Source organism: Cygnus olor, chromosome 4 (genome assembly GCF_009769625.2).
Source record: "Cygnus olor isolate bCygOlo1 chromosome 4, bCygOlo1.pri.v2, whole genome shotgun sequence".
In the NCBI taxonomy this organism is placed as follows: domain Eukaryota; kingdom Metazoa; phylum Chordata; class Aves; order Anseriformes; family Anatidae; genus Cygnus; species Cygnus olor.
In genome coordinates, this window is record NC_049172.1 from 14,486,247 (window position 1) to 14,506,779 (window position 20,533).

Genomic DNA, 20,533 nt, shown 5'->3' on the forward strand with positions numbered 1-20,533 from the left:
TTTCTGGAGAAGCTGCAAATCTGAAGTCTCCTGATGGAAAGATTCATTCTCCCATTTACTGTCATTGTACAAAACAGATTTCCTCTATCATTTCTGTACCGCATATAGCAAAAGTATAAAGATCCTGATGCTCTTTTTGTCTCCCACTGAGCTGGAGACTCTCAGCCAAAGAGTTAATGTAATTCAGCAGCACACCTGAATCTCAACTCTTACTCCTGTTGTGGATTTGTCCCAGTTCTGTATCTAGAAAGCAGATGTCTTCCTTGCACAGCTCTGTGTTTTTCAAAAAAAAAAAAAAAAAACCTATCAGAGGAAAAACGTGAGACTTTAAATATTCTTAAAGCATCATGTCTTATTTAAAAACTACTTGCAGATTGACAGGCAGCTATAAAATATTTATGGAGCAGATTATAAAAGTGAACTTGTAAAATGATTCCTATATAGCTTATAAAATATAAAGTGGACAGGTAGGAAAGATGAAGGATCCAGCTGGGAAACCGGTGCCCACCTGCCTCGCACAGCAGAAGCCAACTCATGAAGAAAAATCCTTCCAGCAGCAAGGAAACGAGGCAGGAAGATGCTTGCTCTCCCTGGAGATATCTGCATCTGACCCAGTGCTTCAGAGCGCCCTTGCTGGGTGGTCCTGTGGAACCTCAGCTGCCTGGGGAATCCCCCAAAGCCACAAAATGCCAAAGGGAAGGAGTTTCCAAGTCCGTAGCTGGGGCCAACACTCTGGCTCACAACCCACGCAGGACACGCTCAGGGGACTGCTCTAAAAGTGGCTGGACCGTGGACATCCAAGTCCTAGGCAATGATGTAGCAGAGTGTTTATACAACTTTTTACAGCAAAACGTCAAAGCATTTCAGCACGTGGCCAAAACATTACTGAAACATGTGGACAGCATTCAGAAGTCCCCAGTAAGGAAAGGGACCTCACCTTGCTAGGCGCAGCCAGTACCATAAAACAGGTTGTGCCCTGAAGCAGCAATCTCCTGTCCCTTTCCTGCAAAGATCTCTATGTATGTATCTTATCTCTTACGTATGAGATAAATGACCTCTGTGCACTTCTCTGAAATGCAAACAAACCCCCACTTGTTTTTCAGGGGTCAGACCTTCACTCAGAAGCACATCTCGTATTATAAATCAGCTTTGAGGAGTACAACCGACCCACCTCGAGCTGTCATTTTACAGGAGTTTTGCAAGGACCACAGGGTTGTTGTTTACAAGGGCTTAGCGCTCACTTCAGGCTATTTACTCCAAGATGTTAAAGCAATAAGGCTGCATACGTGTTGCAGGCAGGACTGCATTCCGCCCAGAGGAACAAACAAACAAGGCTTTGTCCATCTGGCCAAGATCCCGTCTTCTCTACTTCTGTGTGGAGATGACAACTTGTACAGCAAATAGTTTTACCCTGGATAAATGATGCTGAAGCTGAGAGCCAAAGGCAAAAGCCTTCCTCTAGTGATGTCGGTCCACATCCTGTGTTCACCTTTGCTGCTTGCAATCCTTGAATATATTTAGTACCACAAACCCAGGGCATACTCAAGGGACTGCTATAAAATGAAGATAGAATCCCGAGGTGACAAGCTAAGACCTTCAGCTCAGGTGAAAGACACTCTGGATGCCTGGCCCAAGGGGAACAAGGGCGGTTCCCTTCCCAAGGGCTGCAGACTCACCACCTTCACAGCTGTTTTTCCAGGCACTGCCGTGCCCCTCCGCGGTGTGCAACCCTGCAGCTGACCTCCGATTAACTTGGATGCCTTACAAAGGAAGTTTCAAAAATTCCAGCAGCGGTATTTTTAGCCTTTCGTCTTTCCCTGCCTGTGCACTGAATGACTCCCTGCTTGCCTAAATCACCACCAGAACAATTAAAAATAATTTAAACAAGATACCACTTCCCCTTCTTGCAGGAAGCTCCCTCTGAAGTGATCTCCATAAATCTCTTTAAAGAGCTTGTCATGCCTTCCTATAGCACAGTTGATGGCGTCCGTGCCTTGAAGTCCCTTTTCCCGTTTCCCCTCCCAGAACAGCAGCTTGTCATCATGTTATTCTCTCCATAGCCGAGGAGGAAACTTGCGGAGGATGTTTTCCAGGTCAGCCAACTTCTCCTTGCGCACCTCTCTCTTCGTAACTGTTCAGTTCATTCCTGTTCTGTGTGCACTCGGCTCCCCTGAGCTGGCACCTCTGGTAATGTTCCATTGCTGCCACCCTCTTCTCGTGGTCCTACCTCAGGAAATCTGAAGCCCGAATCCCACAGAGGGGCTGCTTGTGTGCCAAATCAATGCCAAATGAGTGTCTTGCAGAAATACATACCAGAACAGCATTTTGCACCCAAACGTTTGAAGCTGAGCAACCCAGCTTGCTAATGCTGCTCTTAAGCACTCAGAATTCATGAAAACCAATTTAAAAAAAAAAAAATACTGCAGTAGCGGACAGATAAATGGTCCATCTCGGTGAGAGCCGTGCTCCGCAGCTAGAGACCAGCATCCCCCCCAAAAAGGCAGCAGAAGAGCTCCACGCATCTCACCCAGCAACACTGCAAACCCTTCAGAGTTTAAAACATGAGTGGGACATCTCAGCGCTCCTACGGTCTCAAGCAGGTATTTGATCGGGGAGATTTCACAAGGCTGCCAGCAAGCTTGGAAAGATCTCTGCCTACACGGGTTACAGCTGACTCAGAGACCTAAAACAGATTCCCTTCCAGGGAAGCAACTCAACCTGCATCCAGTCATACCAACAGAAGTTAGAATCACCCTTCCTTCAATTAACTGGCAAGGAGAGGAGAGTACAAAGAGCAGAAAATGGTGAGGCAGCCTGGCAGGAGACAGTGGCAGGACGTGGCAGCATGCAGCACAGACACCCAGCTCCCGACGCCGGCAAAGATATGCCCAACGCTGCTGGAGCATATCCTTGCAAACAGCACCATGTCATTGGCAGCAATGACATTCGGTTCGTTCCACTGACATGCACATTACATGCCATCAAATGCCACAACCTTTACACACCCGCCTGCCCTCCACCCTTTTTAGGGGGACAAATCCACCCGCGCCCCCCTGTTTGGTGACAGGAAGCAGAATTTGATGAAGCGCCCAGCACACGTGGTGTTCAGCTTTGCTATGCCACGTAACATCTCCAGCGTGTTGTCTGGATCAATCGAGGCTTAACGTATCGGGTTTTTCCTCTGGGAACCCTGCTCTTACTGGAAGAACACTGCTTGGGGTCAGGCTATTTGCAGTTGTTGAGATAGCCAAGCTGGTCGCAGAGGTTGGGTTTGCAGGGCAGTACAAGAAAGGAAGGGAGAGGCAGACTGTGCATGGAAAACACGGAGGGAGGACACGAAAAGGAGCCAGCGCAGGTGGGAACACTGACCATGTTAGGCTCGGATAGGCAACAGCACGCAGAGAAGAAGCCCACCCACAGCCATGATCGCAGCAACTGAAAAGCAAACAAAAAGGCCCAGGATAAGGAATAATCCCACTGCCCTGGCAATGCGCAAATACATTCGCAACATTTTATATGCACTTCTTCCCTTTTGTCTTAATTACTATGTGGTTCTCAACACCCTGGGCTGCAAGAATTTCATGGCATGGGCTACTGTTGGGAACAATGTCTTGGAGAGATTAGAGACATCCCGGCCCTGCAAAGCAATTAACTGTGTGCTTCCCATACCTAAGTGCCACTGTTAGGGTTAACGGGGCCACCCATGTGCTTAAACTTAAGCACCTGCCTTGGAGCAGGCAAAGTGACTTTTTCCACAAGCCATGTGTGCAGTACTGTCACCGCCACCTTTAAAAAAGAAAGCTGGATGACACAGCCCTGCTTCTGCAGACCCTTTCACATGTACTCACTCAGTCCTCGCATCAGTGAAGCTTTGCACGTGCATTACACATCTGCAGGAGCAGAGCCTTACGAGCTGCGTGAGAGCAGACAGTCTAATTCAACCCAAAATGTGGTGAGCTGAAAGGCACCGTGTGCACCCCCAGCTTGCTTCAGAGGCTGCTGAGCTTTTACTCTATACAATCAGAGTACGTCTTCACCTGGCATCAACCTGTCACCTGAGGCTGGCTGTACCTCGGTAATTGCCCTTTAGCCTCGTCAGAGAACTTGCGTGGGTATTTTTCTGTTAGCAAAGCAACTAAGTAATCTATCCATAAAAAGAACATAGGGCAGAAGAAACAGGAAGATCTTCAATATGTCCTACATGCCCAGGTCCCAACAATGTAGACAGATACTCCAGTTAAAGTCAGCTGAAGATCTCTCATTATTTCTCCTAAAATCACTGTGTGATCTTCTTGGAAGACACAATAATAAAAATTGTGCCATTCAGATTGTTTAAAGTATACCCTACAATGCCCAAACGCATTAAAATAGCCCATTTAGACAAAATTAACATTCTGCAACTGCACCACCTTAAATTATGATGCAAAATAACTTCAGGCATGCAATGATTTACAGAATTATATACTGGATTATGTGCTTACTTAAATTAGAACTGGTGAAGAATGTCTCTCTAAGCTCCTTTCACAGCAGCAAAACAACTTGCAAGCATTTTATAAGCAGTGATGCCAATTTTTATTATTTTTTAAACTATAATTGACAATATTTGGTATTTTCATAATGCCCCAGCTTGTGGAGTCATATTAATATGGGGGAAGCTCAGCTCTCACTAAATCTCTCCATTGATCCAATTTAACCCTGAAGGTTCAAGACCCAAAAGCACCCAAACTGAACCTAAGCATAATTTATTTTGAGTCAGTTCTGCTGTTTTTGGGTTCATCCTGACAAGATTTGAGTGCAGGGAACTGGCAGGTCTCTGGAAGATCACTGGGACTGCGATAACTATAACTACTCCCTAATTAGCTCACATTTTAGCGAGGAGCCCCTTTCCCCCTCAGGTATTTTCAAACAGTTGCTGTCACCAGACCTGCCCACACCGCTCAGCATGAAAGTCAAGGTTTTTGAAACAACTGTTCAATTAACCCGACGACATCCTTACAGCGAAAAGAGCTGACTAGTTTCTGAAACAAAGAAAACTATTTGAGCACCTCACCAGAAACGGAGCTGCTCTGAAACAAAACCTGTTCCCAGCACTGAGCGCAGAGCACTGGAAATTCCACTCTACATGGATGGAAAAATGCTCAAGTGCAAGGGAAATAGGGCTTGATAGGGCCTTACTCCTGCATGCCAGCCACCTAACGCTGTGCTATACCACTTAGAGTCAAAATAGTCAAAAGGCATAATGTGAGGGAAAATCAAAAGCTGTTAGAAACAAACTAAACTGATTCAACTAGCAAAAACATGAGGTGAGCCTGTGAGGGCTTGTATCTCAGCTCCTAGAGATGCTCAAGAGTCCCCGCATCTGCTGAAGGTTAACAGATGACAGTTGCACGTAAGGTGGAGATTACTGGGAGAACACTTCCAGTTAAATCCCCCTGGCTGTGAAAGAATGAGACTCTGAGGCGGCAGCATCTCCAAAAGCCAGGACGGCTTTGGAAGGAGGTGTGACTTCTGCTCTGAGCTCTGCTTCCAGGGGAAGGGCTGCAGATGGTCAGAGACAAGGCAGGGAGGCCTGGAGCTGCAGCAGGGCATCCCACACCTCTGTGGTGAGAGCTGGGCCTGCCAGTGCTGCCCAGCTTCTTGGCTCGACCACGGCACCGTTTGCAGTTATCTTGGATGAGCAAAGCTAGCAGACCTCCAGTCCTCACGAAGGTGACCCAGCAATGCCTACGGGGCCTGCAAACCCAACTGTCCGGAGAGCCAACTTTAATAAACCTGTGCTAGGAGTACTTAACACCCTTGGCGCTGTTTCAAACCTCGGACTATATGCTTGGTTAATGAAATATATATATATCTGATGGGCCCTGACAACTGCACCTTCAGTCAATGTAATTAATTTACCAGGGGGCTGCGGATGACCCAGACAGCATTTGGAATTAAACTAAATTCCTAGCAGCTAGATGCATCTCGGCGAGACTGTGCTGTGTGTAGCTCTGGCTTTTAAGAGTTGTAAGTCGAAGACTTGGAGTCATGATAAATGAAAGCCTCATCCGTTGCTTTTAATAAGCTGCTCTAATGGGCTGTTCTTTAGAGGCTTGTGATTAGAGCCTGCAATACTTGAGGGTTTCTAGGAAGATTTTTCTAATCCTTCGCGCAGCCTGGAGCGATGACAAGGATTGTTCCCTGCATCTCCAGGTCAGAAAGCCAGTGCTGCACCAAGCACCTCCAGACTCAGCGTGCTTACTTCAAACGTCAGAGGGGCAAAGTACGTACCGTCAGCTCCTAGGAATATATTTCTACTATAAGGTACTGCTAGGAATATATGTCTCCTGTAACTGAGAAGGCAGAAGCCCAAGGAGATGATACATATGCAATCACTATAGTGAAGGAGAGCAAATGCTTCCCAGGAAAGAAACTGCATGTAGAAGCATCCCTTGCATTGCACTCCACTATGTCTAAGCCAGGAGGAAGCACAGACGGCCTCTCATCTGGAAAACAGGTTATGTGCCCCAACATGGTATGCCTCCAAGGAGGGGTCATGTTTCCTATTTCTAGCATCCAAAGCAGGGTGAAATGTTCACATATTCAGAAGTGCAGGGGACAAGAGCCTGGTTTTCTTTTCTTCATCCTCTACCCACTCCACAGCCAAGAGAAGACACCGTAAAACCCCACTTTAAAACACTAGTGCTCAGCAGCAGCCTGGAGCTGCTACCACTTAAGTCAAACTCCCATTTTCAGCTTGAAAGGCACCCCAGTTCTCTTGTCCAAGTGGACAAAAAACTTGCACAATGCCATCAAATGCATCATCTGCATGAGGATGAGGAGCTTTTGTCACTAACTGCTGTACTCTCCCCCACATTTCCCCTGCTCAGACAAAGCTTACACCAGCCAGTTATCTGTTCATAGCGCTCCTTTTGTCTCATTCCCTTGGCTGCTGCTGGAATAATTCAGAAATTCTTGGAGCTTAATTACAGACTTGGTCAAATCTCACCTCCTGTCCAAGCCAAAGTCATCGGAAAGCAGATTAGCCTGGGTCCCTAAACCCTCCTCTAAACTGCAGCAACTCAAACTGGCTTGCTCTGTGTTTGTATCAAAGTACTAAGCCCAGAAGTGTTCAGAATAAAAAAGAAGAAAAGGTGCTGGAGCAGGTAAAGTGGCTGAGCCGACCTAGGTAGCCTGGAGGCAGGACAAAAGATGTAGGGACTCTGGGCAGATCTCCACACCAGCTTTGGCATCACCCTGTGGATAAGGGGAAGGGACCAGAGCGCTTCTTTTTCAGAGATGGAAGCTGCATAACAATGCTGCTGACACTCCTCTCTCCTGGAAAACATACAGCTAAAGAGCAAAGAGCCTGTTAACACGATGGGGATAGGAAAAATGTTGACCTGAACACAGGCAGCACCAGACCCTGCCTGTTCTTGGTGGATGGGAAGCTTGACTTGGCAGAGCACTAGCTTCTCCAGCCAAATCCTTCCTGTTGTCAGGTGAATCACAGGGGATATTTGGCAGCAGGCAGTATCAATAAAATGGCTATAGATCATGGGAGACAATGTCCTGTAGGAAGAAGGAAGAACAGGCAGGAATATGGAGATAACAATCCTTTAAAAAGCCACAACTAACAAAAATTGTGACTCATGCTGGAAAAATTCTCTCTATGAAAAATGTTATCTACGAACCGTCTCCCATTTCCTACGGAAATACTGAAAAACCGAACTATTTTAAGCCCTATCACATCTTGGAAAAAGATGGGGGTGACTGTGGAAAAATTCCTCCAATTTAGACCTTCCACACCACAGACAGCACACCTTCCACACCACACCCCCCCCCCAAATCCTCTCAACCTCTCTGAAAGTCATTTTTTAACGAGATGCACATATTTGTGGACAGAAACCAGCCCTCTGCCACCGCAGGGGCTGACATTTAAAAGTCTAAATCAGCTAAGGTCAAGGATGGATACTCTGGTGCAGAAGCTTCTAATTGCCAATGCCCCAGTGGAAAGATTTGTCTTTGCTTTGTCTTTCGAAAGGCTGCTTTCTTGCCAGGAGAGACTTTCTATGGACGCACAGAACAGGGTGAGGGGCAGTTTCCACTACTTCAAGTATTTTTTCCTGAAGTTCTATAAAAAGCTCTGTCCGGTTCCTTGGAAGACCACTTTAGACTGAAAAGTCACCCATAATGGGTAGCTGGCTATAAATGCAGATACGCAGCATACTTAGTTATTTTGAGCAGCTTTTGCAAACATGCCTAGCATTGACCTAAAAGCGTTCCCATTTTACTCTCTAAAAGCCCATTACTTTGGTTAATGCTACAAAACTCTAATGCCTGGGGGACCGCAGGGAACAGCAGTCTCTTAACATTCACCTTTAGACCCCTTTGGTTTTGGAAACAAGTCTTGAAGGACAACACAGTGAAAACTGCTCTGGAGCTGTGGATCTCCTTCACAGACTGATGGAAACCTGCTTTGGCTGGGCTGCACCCAGCCTCCTGCTGAAGTCTGGAGAAATCAGGGGCTGGTACTACAACAACGGTTGTGCCACCTTCTTCCCCTTGTAAGATGTAGCGCACAGATCTTTGCTGGTGGCGCTGTCTGACACTTTGAAACAGAAGTCTAATTACTTTAGATTAATATATACTTCAATTAGGAACAACAACGCAAGTGGCAACTAATTCAAGCATTGCGAGGAAAGCAAAATTTAGCTTTGCTGTATCTGTAAAATGCATTGTGCTTTTGAGAACACATAATCCTAAGAAAAGAAAGATGATAACTCCACGTTCCTTAATTCAATGCTTGCATCTGGTTTAATAATAGATTTGCAATCCACTTTTCTTTTTCGCTCAGACTAGTCTGATTTAGTGAATCTCTTTGATTTGTAATCCTGATTGTTATATAATTAATATGCCCTTGATGCAGAGAGCAGGAGGCTTTAACAGTTACCAGCTATTTTGCTTAGCAGCATTTATGACCTTGGTCAGAGGACGCATTATTTACAGGAAGAGTTTTCTTGAGCATCTGCAAGTAAATCAGCTCTGAAATGCAGCTTAATTGTTTAGGGCAAAGCGCATTCAGTTTCAAATTCCCAGGAACCTCCAGCTTCAGAAACAAAGCGCGTTTCCACAGATGGACGCTGGCTGGTGGAAATGCCACTGTGACTAACGTTCAGCTGACCTTTGGTTTGGGGCCAGCTGCCAACGGGAAATGCCAAGCTGTTATTTACATTCGTTCAAAAGAGGCGAGAGACTGCAGAGATACTTGAAGGCAGAAAAGGAAGAGGTGTGGAAATGTCTGCCTCCAGGGACCCAGCATAAAATAAAAAGCCCGCAGAGCCAGCGGACTCCTGAGTCCTACACTAAGAAATTACTTTCTGAGCTGCCAGCATCGGGAGGACCCCCTCCTCACTGCAGGGCTGCTCAAGCTCCTGCTCTGTTTTTCCAGTTTCCCCAGTGCTCTCAGTGCCCTGCCTCCTGACATGCTTGCTTTTGCCCAGCACGTGGGAGAACAGGCACAAAGAGATGCCATACAGCACCTTAGGGAGCGATATCTTAATTCTGAGGTGCCCAGGGACTCCCAGGGTGCCTGGGAGCAGCATGAAGCCAGAGCTGAGGTGCCCATTTACAGGAACTGTCCAGGCTGTGCCCTCACTGCTGCAGCCTGAGAGGGTTTCTTGTGTAGCTTTGCTGCTGGACAGTACCTGTCCTCCTACATTATTCAGAGAGAAGAGCTTGGACTTGGCACAGCTTACTCGGCATGGAAAGCCGTGGTGATTCCAGCTGGAGCAAATCCTGGAGTTCAAAGTGTCTGTTTTTCTAAAATAATTACAGGAGAGAAACAGAAAAGGAAATTTAACTCCCTAGTACCACGTGTTGGAACACACAACCTCTCCGAAGATACAGAAAAGTCTTCCAGAAACAGAAACAGGTTAACAGCCTCAGAAAGGGATTATCCTCCGACTTGGAACGCATTTATCATCCCTGCAATGTCACAGCATGAGAGTCGCTCCATGAATTGTCTTGAAATCACATCCAAGGCGAAGCAGCATGACTGACACATTTCACTGGCATTTCTGCTTCTTCCAATCAGGAGCAATTTTTTTGTTTTGCTTTGTTTAATTTCAGATTGGCTGTCAGCTTTCCGAGATTTATTTTTCTGTTCTGAAGAGTCACTCAACACAGGAGATGGGCTTTAAAATTCACAGGAACTCCAAGTGGCCAAGAAGCCCTGCAGTTTCGAAGCTAATTCTCTAACAACAGACCAAACCTTGGCACTGGAGGCTCCTCCACAGCCTCTGGCTGAGGGACTGGGTTCCTCCCAGTCTAGGAGAAGGGTTGAAAAGGTGAAAATGGACTACGAGCTCAGCTCCTCCTTTGTTCCCTGGAGACTCTACAACCCATGAGGCCCATGTCAAAGTAGGAAGGAAAGGCAGCTGCTCCAAAGGAAGGTTTATCTTCCTTAACCACTCCTTCATCAGGCTTGTCCTCAGGAAGACCTACCATAAGCCTGCTTTGGCCAGTTCTCCATCCAGGTAGCAGAGGGAGTGAACATGAACCAGCAAAGTCCTCCAGTCCCTATGCCTGCCCCTTCTACAGCCAGCATGGCACCATGGGGAAGCTCCCAGGAGTCTGCAGCCCCATGCAGGTCCATGGAGGGAGGTAAGAGTACAAGGTAGGAGGATTAAAGCAGCAGAAGAGGAGGGGATAAAACTCCAGCCAAAGCAGACCAGGGTTTTTATAAACATATCAAGGGATAAAAAGCCAAGAAGAAGCACATCCTGGAAAGCCTATTTGGGCAAGGGACAGAAGGCCACAACTAACTAGCACTGCTGACAAATGGCTCAGGCTCTGCAACTGCTTGCTTGGACCTGGCCAGGGTAGGAGCAAAAAGGCCACTTGCAAGGGCATGTCCTCACCAAAGGGACCCTGAGCACTTCTGAAACCTGTGCCAAGAGCCAAAGCTACTGGCTGCCACACGACAGCAATTTCTTAAAGCTACAGAGGGATGTGTGTCCCTCCACCTGCAATTCACATCCACAGACTCCTCCTTGCAGAGGTGCCAGGCTACACCTACAGCTTTCCTACAGTCACATGTGCTCCCTCCTGTTTGCATTGATACAAGCATGCATTGAGGCTGATGGAGGCCAAGGTCCACATCCCTCCCTCTGTTCAATTGGAGCAGGGATTTGACCCAAACCCTCCAGGCTTTAAGGAGAGACTTGAATTCCAACCTACGGTGTTTGGAGCCAAGTTTTTTTGCCTACAGCTTTCCTGGAGCCATGGGTGTGAATGGTGTGTCGCCATTCATCCCCCGCCCAATGCCACTGCATGCTTCTTGCGCAGACGAGAGCATTGACTTTCCTATTTTTAAGCCCAACAAGACTCCCAAAGCAGATAACAGGAGCTTGCATGGCTGAGTTGGAAGCGTGCGTCTCAGTCTCTGACCTTGAGTGGAGTCTGGCAGCCACTTACCTGTTAAGACAGGAAATAACTGTCCTTCTACAGATGCTTTATGCCTGGGAACAGAGCTGCTCAGCCCGGCTAGATTTCACCCCGGTGCATTCACAGACAAACACTTCTAACTCCTCTGTGAAATAACACCCTCAGCCGATACGTTCAGTATGAGTGCAGCTCCTCTGCAAATATCTTGTAACTATAATTAACACTTAGGACATCTTGTAATTTATAGTCACCTTGCTAGACCTAAGCTCAAGACAGACCTGTGCCATGCAAGCAAGGCTGAGAGTATAAGTACTTACAAGTATAAATGTTTATTTTGCACTGAAAACAAATTATCAATAGATGCCGTGCTAGCACGGCACCTCACGTTACTTTGCATGAAGGACACTGAACTATTTGACTGCTGACATTAAAATAAATGTACTGTGCTTTGACAGGTACTTCACTGACTTTGAAGAATATGCGTGTAGTGTATGAAAAACTGCCTTGTGTTGGCTGCTACACAAATTTAGAGACGCCGTACAAACTGATCCTGACATAAGCCAGATTTTCCCCCAATACCACAATTCCTTGTTCACCAACAAGTTCCATCAACTTCCATTAGAGTTGTCAAAGATTGTATAGCCCAGGCTTTTATCACTTGCCTATGTTTAAGCACATGAGAAGTCAATGGGATTGCTTGATGGTTTGAAGCTGAGTGTTTCCCTCTGTGGGGGGGATCTCTCTGCATAATTTACTAGCATGTGGGGAAAACATTAGCATCCTACACGTGAAAAATGAAATCCAGACCTCACCAAACTTAGGGCGTTTGGCCATTCGGCTGGGATTCTTCCCTTTTTCTTTACAAGTGTTTTCCTGAAGTCAAGTTTTCTCTGTGAGAAAAGCTCATCACAAAGTCAGAATGCAAATACGTAGGCTTCAGGATATTTTACCTACAACATGTTCTGCTTATTTTTCAAAGAATGTGAAAAGACTCCTGTGAGAATCAAGTCTAACAATCAGGACTGGTCTACACAGAGATGAAAATCACTGGGAAGTGAACTACATCTGTGAGCACACATTTGCAATTCCTGCCTGTCCAAACAGACCAATCAGCCCACCTTCGTGCTGTTTTATAGCACTACTGCTTGTCAGCTCTGTTCACACACTGCTATTGCCTAAATCGTGCTAATCAGCTGGTCAGATAAAAGTTATTACAAAAGTTGGAGAAGTGTAAATACACAGCTTCTTTTCTTACCTTCCACTGAGAAGGAAACCGATAACAACAGCCAGCAGAATAACTCCCACTGTTACAGACACAACAATTATAGGAATCTGGCTCTGGTCGCTGGATGCAGCTACTGCTGAGATGAGAAACAGAAAATGGAGATTAAGGTTAAAATTACAGTCAGCACTCGCATGGGTCTTTCTTGTTAGGCTGCCAATGAAGTTTCAGTCTTACCAGTTCATTTCTTCTTTTATGGTTTGTGCTTTCCCCCTTTGCTGTCTGTTTCTACTTTGGAAAGGAAATGGGTGGAAAGAAACCAAAACACATGCAAAACCAAGCCAAAAACCAAACAAAATCCCATCTCATCACTGAATTAGAAACTCAGAGTTAGAGAACTCAGTTTTTGAGTTTGCAGGCTGGAGTTTCTCCTTCCCAGGTCAGCTACATTAGAAATCACACGGATAAAAGATGAAAACCAAATAGAGAAAATATTTCTGGAATGTTGTTGCTGCTGTTACTGAATAGGAGATGTGAATAAGATCAGAGACGATTAGCACTATCTGTGCTTCAAGAAGCTATGAACAACTTAAACCGAACTCATTGTAGCATCTGTATCACATGGCCAGAAAGTGCCTTCTGTAAAATAGGAATCTGCTAAGACACATCCACTGTTTAGTCTTTTTATCTGCTAAGGAAAGCATAACTGTGCTTGCTCATGCCTTGTAAAGATCCCTTCTGACAAAATACTGAGATGAGTCCTCTGATAAAGACGCAGGCAGAAAGGCCAGGAAATCTGTTCGAGAACCGGGTTTTGCCATATATTTAGTAAGAGCAGGTGAGTAGATTCCTGCAACCTGAAAAACTGAGATGCTAACAGCACTTGTACCATGCTTATTTGCTTTGCACTTCAAGGGAAGGGAGCCCACCTCTCGCTGGGGCTCTGCACACGGGGTTCCCCAAGCAGAACCCAAACCCTCCTACCTCCACTGCCAGCCATTTAGCTGCACGCCACCACCCTGGAGTACAGATCCAGCTTCCTCCCCCAGAAACCTGCTCCATATGTGCTGCTGTTGTAGGGGAGAAACCTCATTATAGGTCCTGCTGGGGCTCGGGAGCACCTGCCCTGGCGTTGGCCCCACGTGCAACTGCAGCCACTCGAGGAAGCGGCGAGGCAGGAATGGATTGTGTGCTGAAGATGGCCTTTAGCTCAACAGTTGAAGTAAAGGGGGTCCTTAGCACTGGATTAACTTTACGGAGGCTATAAAATAACTGAATATAGCCCCGTATGAATTGTTAAAAGAAAAGAAAGAAGGAAAGGTGAGACATTAAACATTCATCTACAATAGGTTTCAAGTAGCTCTTCATACAGGAGCTCTCTGGTGCTCGACTGCAAGCAGCACGGGCTCAAGAACAGTAAATGATTTCAAAATGACTGGCCCAATACATTAAATATTTAATGTTAACTGCTCCAAACCCGTGCCATCATCCAGAGATTTTATTAGCCTCACGAATTTATAGAAGCTCCTTAAGATGATGTTTTATTACTTTCTTGACAAAGTAATTAAAAAGAAAAACATTTAAAGGAGAACATTAAGCTATTACTCTGGTGGTTTTCTGCACAGCTCAAGGGATGGGGAAATACGATGGATCCTGCCGTGATCTACAGCAGCACAAGAGCACGAATTTGTAAACCCATCTGGGATCTTGCTGCCATGCGAAGGGGGGAACTTGCATTACTGTCCCTCGCCTTGGTGACATGTTCCGGCTCCGTCCCAGGTGATCAGCTGGATTAGCTCACTAATCCAGGAGAAAAAATTTTTGGCAGGGTCAGAGACAAGCTTTGTGGCTCTTAAAAAGGAGGGCAGCAGCAAGCGGATAACATCCAACAACAGCTCCCACCCGACTAAAAACATCTTTTCAAAAATGCTAATCTGGCTGCATCATAGTGCTTTGCTGAACAGCACAGTACATAAAACAAACCCAAAGTTTCAAAAAAGAGAAAAATCCAGAACAAGTCCCAGCTCTTTTCACCCCTCCACTTCTCAGGTACAATGCTTAGATCATGCAGCCGTCAGCAATTGTTGTGATATTTCCTCCAAGCGTATCAAAAAGAAATTTACAGGAACTGAAAACAAAACACGATGCTTGGTCCAAACAATTTTGGAGGGTGAGTGCTTGATTCTCACACCAGTCACCGAAAGGTTTCTGTTTGTGCCTGAATCAAAATTATTTCTTTTGGCTCTCTGAGAGTTTCAGATCTGAACTCTGACACTGCACAGGGATTTCAATCTGTGCTTGCTTTCAGTGTGCCTGGTTCTCTGGGACGTGGGAACACAGGAACGCAGTTGGGAGGCTGGTCACTCTGTCACTCTCCTGGCACTAAGATTTACTTTGCGTATGGCCTTGGGGGACAAAAATCCCGCTTTTTTTAAAGGTCTAAAATGTCAAATGGAACAGCATTTGCGGAAGATACTGAGGCTTACGCTGCATTTCAATTCTGCCAAGCATTTAAACATCTGGTTAAATGCTCCTTCAGCCACAGTGTTATTCCAACACACTTAATCCAAAAGAGGAACAGTTCCCAACTCCTGAACTGAGGACCACGTAGTACTCCCCTGCCTACACATCAGTTCTTTACCATCAGAGAAGTACCTACTTCTCTGCCTCAAAAGGGCTGAAAAGACTGGTAGGCAGGTGCAACTAAATGACGTTAGTGCTGTGAAGTGTTTTAGGATATTACCAAGTGATGCCCTCAGAAAAACCCCGAATAGCACAGATACTTACACAAGAGGCTTTGAGAAAGTGTCATTATTTTTGGACTAGGGCTGTAGGTGATGATGGCACTGGATCAAACGTGCATGTATTTAATATATTTTGTTAATATTCTGGAACACTGTTACTCAAATTACTCTAAACTAGAAAACTTTCCAATGGCAAGCATAACTTCCCTAGTATAATACAGAGTAATTTTCAGTATAACATGATTTTGTTGCTACTTATAGGACACGATTAATGTTTAACACAATAAGAAATTGATTAAATAGACCATTCTTATTGCATTAATGCTTGCATCATGATGCAATTTGCACTGTATTAGTTTAATCACTGGCTCCACAGTTGCATCTGTACTTATATAGCAATTCCTTTAAAAACCTATTACGGCTTCAAAGGTAGCATTCATTGAAATCACAACTAGCAATCCTTTTCTCAAAGAGCTGACGATGGATTTTAAATGGACTAGAGTAACAGTAATGAAAGTATTGATGAATTTATATTTCTAAGGAAAATGTGGAACCAATTGGCTCTTTCCACAGGACTAAACGGAGCATTTCCACCATAAAGTTTCTCTTCTACCCAAACAGTATAAAAGATTAATAAATTACAGTTGTACAAACTGAAATGGATATCTCAAGTACATTATTTTTGAAGGACATCTTTAGACCTCAGCAAGAAAATCTGGTAATCAGGACAAAAGGAATTTCCCCACAGCTGTGCCTGAACCCACGAGAAAGCTCAGCTGGGCCTCTGCATTTCTCTGGAGTTCACCCAGCCTCAGAATCTGCTCCAGCATGCAGACCTGGATGATCGCATTCATTAAAAGAACAAAAAAAAACCTCAAGCTCCACAAATTTGTAACAGGCCAAGCGAAGTCCTATGCCTGCAGTGCACATTTTTGCCATTTCTGATCACCAGTCAAATTCCTTTCCTCAAGGCTGTGGCATTGGCAACCAACAGAAGCCGTCTTTCAACTTGACAGTAAGCAAAAGATGCAAATGTTGGTTAAGTTCTTCCCCTCACAAAAGGGCACCATTCCAGGAGAAGGAGGCTTTTCCCCCAACAGATACTTAAGAGAGCTCAGCATCGACTGCAGACAGCCTTTAGAGGTGTGAAGGAGGTTTCATTCTCTCCCTCCTCCTGCCCTCTGACCCTTCTCCTCCCGATGCCCTCCTTTGCCTATGTGGAGCACAGTTTGCTGGCATTGCACAGGTGTAAGAAAGGGGGCATCCTCATCTTCCCTCACCCAGTGGCATGACAGCAGCAACTGTTCAACCCTAACAGTTCCCACAAATACAGGATTTTTCTAAGCAGTGAATGCTGTGAATTTCTGGAGCCTCAGCTCCTGGTGCTTCACCTCCTGCCCCACCACGTGAGACGAGGAAGCAAGCACAGATGTGTTAACCTGCCCAGCATACAGACATGACGTGCCTGATGTTCCTTAAGTCAAGGGAGGAGGCCAGAAGGAGGGAGAGAGCATGAGAGTGACAGCTCTCTGCAAAGGTATCGATCCACTGCCTCCTTGCTGGTAACCATTGCAGAGATGTGGACTGACAGTAATTAAAAGGACTTACACACGGGGCTGGTTTCAAACTCAAATCTTCGGCTGAAGCCACCGTAGCCAGCAGCTGTCCGGGCTCGGATCTGGAAGATGTACGCTGAGCCTGGTTTCAAGCCATCTGCTGTAATCATTGTCTCTTTGGACTTGATGATGGTGTAGCTCGTCTCCTGGTCCTTTTCCCAAACCCCCCAGAAAACACAGAAAAAAAAGGTTCAAACACACAAACACACAAACAGTGGCTCTCATGGAAGAGACTCTTAATGCCCACACCAAAGTTACCAAGAATGAATGAAATAATGCACTTTTGAGGATCTCTTCCCCCCCAGAAAACACTCTGAAGGTCCTTTCTACAGTACGAAATGATAGAACTGATTTTCACTTGCCCTGCAGCTTTTATAACCAATGATTCTGTAAGGCATGGAAGAGATCGGAGGTATTTCCCACTGTAAATGACAACACATGGGGATGAAAATGGCACCTGAAGCAGGAACAGCGTTCCATTGCTCTGGATGTGCACTGCTGTCTTAAAAGGCAGCACAGCTGGCACAGACATAGCTGGGGCGATGGAAACGTTCAAACTACAATCAAAAATCAATCCCAAGGCACGGCAAAATGGAAAATAGTTTCATAGACTCAAAGAGGGATTTTGATTTATACCTAAAATACTTCCATGCAATGCAATTAGTCCTAAAAGAGAACGCTATATTATTAATTATACAACTTTATGCTGGCGTTTCTAGAACCATGAATTAGATGTTGGCCAGGAACAGTCAACTAAAACTCTAGGAAGATAACTAATTTTGCAGTGTTCTTCTGAAGCAAAGAACTTGAAGAAAATTTGCTGAAATAAATCTTCATTTAAATCAGTTCTAATGCGAAAGAGTTTCAGTTCTTTGATTAAAATTTCACTCAAATGCTTGGTAATTACTCTTAGAATTATTTACTGTAACACATAATCTTGACAAGAGCTCATAAATTAAGGGCTACAAACTGGGAAACTTTTTTATTCACCATATCCTCCCAGATCTAAATTATTATGAGGTAAGCAGGAGTTCTTAACAATTTCTTACTGAGATTCCTGCACAGCTATTAGGATCTGAACTGATTTTTCTTTTTGCTTTCTTATTTAACGGGCAGCTTTCCATAGGCAGTATGCCTGGCTAAGGCCCTGGGAATCTCCAAATGTAGGATTACAGATTTTCTCATTGAAGCTTGTAGCTACGCGAGACTGTATCGGAGGCATTTATTTCTACCTGCCTTTTTTTTCCTGTTAAGGAGTGATTTCTCTTAAAGGAATGTGATCTGACAAACCTCAATTTTCCAAAACATTTAATATCGATCATTCTCATCCCCTGGAAATGAACATTGTGAATTTACTGTTATAAAGGGCCCAAACCCAAGAGAATATAAATGACAGTAACAACAAACAAGAAGGACTAAGGATGACATCCCAAATATAACAGAATGAATAGTTAAAAAGCAGTAAGCGAATATTAGTTCACAGCTTTACTTGTATGTCAGCCCAATTAGGTTTTCAATACACTGCTGATTTTGCAAACACTTTAACACTTGAGCTTTGCTACAGAAACCACCAAGTTTTGCTATCTGCCTGAAACAAAGAAATCAAGACAGCATAAACTCAGACTGGCTGTAGCAACCTCCCCATGAATGACCTGCACTTTAAGAACTATTTAGTGAAGCTACTTGAAAATAATTTTGGACCACAAATACAACATTTGAAAACCTTGTCATTTGTTTGAAAACAAACTAAGCAAAACAAACAAACAGATGGATTTTTTTGCTTTAATTATTTTCTCATTATTAACATTTCTAGAGGTTAATATCTTCCCAGGCCACTCCAAGGGAAGGATTCAGTGTACCACAACAGCTATTCAAACAAGTTAATAAAAGAATCCATAATTGATTATCTCCAGCAAAAGCATATACTGACTCTTTGTGCTTTGTTAGAATCCCACCATTTTGCAATAGCAATGTTTTCATTTCAAGAAATGGTATTAACCATTTTTTTTCCCCCAAAATAACGTACTGAACAGAATAGTTCAGTTGGAAGGGACCTACAAAGATCGTCGAATCCAACTGCCTGACCACTTCAGGGCTAACCAAAAATTACAGCATGTCATTGAGGGCGTTATCCAAATATCTCTTGAACCCTGACAGGCATCATCCATCTCACTAGGAAGCCTGTTCCACTGTCTGACTATCTTCACTGTGAACAAATTTTTCCTAATTTTTAGTCTGAAGCTCCCCTAGTGCAGCTTTGTGCCATTCCCGTGCATCCCAAGAACCACGTCACACTGCACACAGATCCTGCACTCTTCCTCTAATCCTGGCTCTTGGACCTGGTTCCACTCTTCCTCACCAGCTGGAAAATGAAGATCATCTCTCCCCGAATCTCCCCATGGGACTCACAGCAGGTCCCCAGGAAAGGCTGAGCTAGTCAGCACCGCCTTGCCCAAAATCTAGGCTGCTGGCAACTCTAGCTGGTTCTCCGCTGTAGGTTTCTGGGCAGAAAGCTGGGAGCTCAGCTCTATTTAAGCCACTCATGCCCCTTCCCAAGTTCCCTCGACTACAGGAAGAAAAAAGTTGATTTTATCTCAATGCAGAAAGTTTCTAAATCTCTTTTCCCTGTCAGCATGGACTGCTGGACTGGGTCACTCCCAGGGAGGAAGAAAGAAGAGGAGGAGGAGCAAGGATCCAGAGTGGTTGTATGCTGAGTGACTTCACCTAGGTAACAGGCATACCTAATTGAAGATCTTCTCTAAAATAGAAATTCGGAAAAAAAAAAAAAAAGAGAGAATTGTGACTCAATTTCATTATTTTCTTCTCTCTTTTTTTTTTTTTTTTCTAGATAGAAAGTGTGTTTGTTTCAAAAGAAAAAAAGAACACCTTACGGTTCCAGTTAAGTCCAGAAATTGCTATTCGGACGAATCTTGCAGACCTCATTTTTGGAAATCTTAGATCAGTTACATCCTTCACAAGATGTTACTTAGACAAAACGCACTTGTTTCCATTTTTTTTTAAACTGTATTATTTTTTCAGGAAGAGAACAGGTCACCCTTTGAAAAAGAGACTGAGAGAGACGAGCTTTGCAGGAAGAGAGTGTTTCTCATTACATGGAGAGCTCAAATCGGAAAAGTGAAGCAAGCTTTTAAAAGCCAGGATGCCCTTCTTCACATCAGAACAGACACAATCTGTCTGTGAATCTTTCTCCTCTCCTCATATCAGGGATGCAAAACCAAATTAGGAACTGAAATACCAAGTGCAAGGGACAGCCTGATACTTCTGGGAGGATGTGGAAGCTTAATCCCCAAGCCCTCCTATTTTTAACAAATGAGCATGCTCTACCTCAACGTGATAAGGCTGGAGAGGAATCTGACACACAGATTTAACATGTTTGTTCAAGAGAAGTGGCACACTAATGGAAAACAACACCCTCATTTCAACTCTTCCTAATCATTTACTGCAAAATCAATGTGACATTGACTTATGCATAAAACTGCTCCATTCCCTTCCACAACTCAGAT

General features: G+C 44.7%; 1 protein-coding gene across 1 annotated transcript in view; it reads right to left on the reverse strand.

Moving 5' to 3' along the window:
• Positions 1–20,533, reverse strand: part of EPHA5 (EPH receptor A5) — a 198,413-nt gene that overhangs the window by 32,942 nt on the left and 144,938 nt on the right. Inside the window, 3 exon segments of the mRNA XM_040555646.1 lie at positions 3,370–3,435; positions 12,683–12,788; positions 17,002–17,161. Coding sequence (XP_040411580.1) covers positions 3,370–3,435; positions 12,683–12,788; positions 17,002–17,161 — 332 coding nt within the window.